The sequence below is a fragment of the Primulina huaijiensis genome, chromosome 12 (assembly GCF_012295235.1).
Source record: "Primulina huaijiensis isolate GDHJ02 chromosome 12, ASM1229523v2, whole genome shotgun sequence".
NCBI lineage: Eukaryota > Viridiplantae > Streptophyta > Magnoliopsida > Lamiales > Gesneriaceae > Primulina > Primulina huaijiensis.
In genome coordinates, this window is record NC_133317.1 from 16428061 (window position 1) to 16431728 (window position 3668).

Consider the following 3668-nt stretch of genomic DNA (forward strand, 5'->3'; position numbering starts at 1 on the left):
TTTGAGAGATTTTGTTTTGTTCAGCAAAAAATTTGTTGCATAAATTCGAGTTATTTCTACATTTCTCGGCCATTAAGTTTAGATTAAAAAAAAAGTATAGGTTGTTTAACTCGTTTTGACGGTTGTAATGTCAAGAAATAGTCTACCTAGTGGACTTTTGATGTTCCCATATACAAGTGAATGGTCTATTCAATTTACCAGAAAGATATTCACTTAACGTGACAAATTGACTCTCAATAACATTATAATAATAATAAAATAATAATAAGAGCAAATAAAATTTTGTTTTCCAGTACAAATCTTTATATTACGTCACCGAATCAGATATTATAAACCGTGAACTTTTATATATCATCTCTACTCATTGGCCATTCAAAGACTCGCTTGCCTATTTTCCCCAAAAAAGACGATCCCTACAATCATCATTTACCTCTGCAGACACGACGTCGTATTCTCGTGACAACTCCCGCGCGCTATTCTCCTCTTCTTCTATTGTGATTCAAATTCTGCCTTCCTTTTTCATAATGAGCTTCTCCCCAATTCATCCCGAGATGGATCCATCGCAGATTCCATTAATTGAGAAAATTCTGAAGAATTCATGATTTAAGAACATTATTTGATGATTGGTAATCTTGATTGGTAATTTTCTGTAAAAATGAACTGAATTATTTGGCATTTGAATATGTGCTGGTAATGTGGTACCTTTGGATGAAGAAGTGTAAGATCTCTTGCAATGGAGAATAGCGCCGAGGATTCCATCGTGCTGTTCCAGCAATGAGTCGTCTCTCCGGCGGTAAGATGACGTTGCTACCTCGATCCCCGCTTCTGGCGCCGGTGCTGACCGGCTCTTACCTAGATTTCTAGCCACGATCTTCAGATTACTCCTCGCTCTGTAACCGTCGGAGATCTTCCGAGGAGACAGGTTCACCGGCGCGGTTACCGGAGAAGAGAACGGAGTCACGGAATCCGTTACCTTCGCCTTCTTCGAAACCTTCACGTGGAAAGGTCTCATAAGTCTCAGATACATCGGGACCGATTTCTCCCGCGACACGTCTCCTGAAAGAGCGTCGGATTCGGATATTTCTTTCACGATTCTGCTTCTCAAACTGTGGTCTCTAGATAAAGCCGACGCGACAGACACTTCCTCCACCCTGCCGCATTTTGCGGAGAAACGATTGCTCCGTTCGACTTTCGTTGATTCTGAGAGCTGATTCCACGGGCTCGCCTCCAGCCCTGCATTATTAGACTCCGGTTTCTGGCTTCTCGACGATTTTCTGAATCCTAACATGAAGACTTTGAACTTAGGAGTCGATCTGAGTAGAGTAACCGCCGGAGACAAAGGCTTCGAAATGATGAAATCATTTTTACTCCGCAAAACATCACTCGGGGATTCTATGAACTGAAACTCCTTCTTCAAACCTACCTCTCCCCCGCCGCCTCCTCCGCTACCAGCAGGCGGTTCGAAAACCAAATCGAAGAAGGAATCATCTTCATCATCGGCGATGGCATTTCGCCAGAATTTGAGAATGCCGAGAGCTTCCATGTGTAGAGCTAGAAATCTATAGGATTATGGAGAGCAGAAAAGTAGCGTGGTAGAGAGCAAGATAGTTTGGTGGTTTTTATATTATTATTTTAAAGGCAAAAATCTGTGTGAGACGGTCTCACAGGTTGTATTTTGTGAGGCGGATCTCTTATTTAAGTCATTCATGAAAAAAGTATTAATTTTTATGCTAATAGTATTACTTTTTATTGTGAATATCGGTGGGGTTGATCCGTCTCACATATAAAGATTCGTGAGACCGTATCACAAGAGACCTACTCTATTTTAAATAAAACTTTTTATATTTACGTAAAAAAATCAAATTATTTCACAAATTATAATTAATCCAATAAAATATAAGATTTAATGTATTGAAATCAATACGTTTAAAAATGAAAATATTTTAGCTATTAATAAAATTAAACCAGATGTTCAAATACAAGAACCAGAAACTAATATTGTTTCTATTGCTAGTTCTTCTATTAAATCCCCTCCAGAAATTAAAGATTTTAAATTTTTCTTCTAATAATTGAATCTGATACGTGGCATTGTTATACCAAATTTTTCCTTAGTGGCTTTCGCACACATGGAGGTTATTGGTTTCCAGCCTATATACCATATTCGACTTACTGAACTAATAAAAGGAGGTATTTAATTTCCAGAATAAGAATGAATATAAGGTTCAGCTATGACAATTTTACAAAACATAAAAGGAATTACAAAAGATATACCAGAGAAATTAAACAACAGAGGATTTACTGAGGGCAACCTCAGAAACATAAATTCATAAAAATCACCCATGAACGCCTTAAACGTCATTTCTCGGCTAAACAGGCTAAAGGGCTACAACATGAATTTATGCCTCCTGGTTAAACTCAAACCTTGTGTTTACTATTTCCTGGTTCGTCTTCCAACCTTATGTTCAACCATTAACCCTTATATTACATCGAATTCCAAAATTTAAATGAAATCTTTTATCATTTCAATTTAATTCCAAGTTACAAATAAATAAAGATCATGGTTTAGTAATGAGATGATTTAACACGAATGTTGTAGCCTGTCATTCAGGCTAATATATGAAATATAAATATTAAAAACTGTAAATAAAAAACAGAAAATAAAAACAGTAAACTTACAGAATTGTAATCAGAATAAGGAACTTTTATACAAAAGGTTGAAGCTTTTATTAAGAAGGGTTGTATTCCAAGCCTCAGATGGTATCAGAGCCATGGAAATAGTTTTGGTTGATGATTTAACACTGTATATTCAAATGAATATTTTCAGTATGAAAGAAACTATTAACAATAGTTTAAATGAAGAATATGATTTATCTGAAAATTTAGATTTATTAAATAAATGGACTATTACTAAAATAGAATCTAAAATGATCTATAAATTAGGAACATTTGAAAAAATTGGTTTAAAACAGGTAGTTAAAACTACAGAATCATCAGTACCTCTTCATAATGAAGAAATGGTTATTAGACTATTGAATAATAAAGATATTTTGCCTTATAGGAAAAATTACAGATTTATTCATATAGGTTTAATACAAATTACTTTTAGACCTTTAACTTGAGAAGGTTTACCAGAAAGCTTTATAGCAGCTTTAAGAGATGGTAGAAGTTTGAATTGGAAACAGTCCCTTATGGGAATAATTCAATCTAGTCTGGCCCATGGTCCAGTTTATTTTGATGTTTACCCAAATTTATCTTTATCTCTGTCTGATATAAATATCTTAGGCTCTTTAACATTAAATGTTAAAACTCATGGTTATAATTATACTCCTGGTACAGAAGTTATATGTATCTGTTATCGTATTTATTATAAACCATTGTTTACACTGAATCCTATGTGTAAAAGAATCGATAAAAAATTAAATGAAACTATTCTTATAGAAACTAATTTTAATAGATCTAATATTACAACTCGTAGATCTATAAAATGGGAAGAAATAGAATTTCCAGAAAACTGGATAATTGAACAAGCTGTTCCTAGAAATCCTATAATAAATAGGGATTTACAGCAAATTATTCAAAATAATGAAGGATCTGTTCAAATACAGTTTAATAATGAATAAAGAAGATTATTACCCTCTTCTGTTTATGCTAGATCAAGATCTAGTCAT

At 34.2% G+C, this 3668-nt stretch overlaps 1 protein-coding gene across 1 annotated transcript; it reads right to left on the reverse strand.

Moving 5' to 3' along the window:
* Positions 1 to 242: 242 nt before the first annotated feature.
* On the reverse strand, positions 243 to 1586 carry LOC140990644 (membrane-associated kinase regulator 5-like). The gene is made up of 2 exons (XM_073460436.1): positions 703 to 1586; positions 243 to 587 (listed from the first exon to the last, which is right to left on the reverse strand). Exons 1-2 carry the CDS (start codon positions 1541 to 1543, stop codon positions 520 to 522), a joined length of 909 nt encoding a protein of 302 aa, XP_073316537.1. The 5' UTR covers positions 1544 to 1586; the 3' UTR covers positions 243 to 519.
* Between the last annotated feature and the right edge of the window lie 2082 nt (positions 1587 to 3668).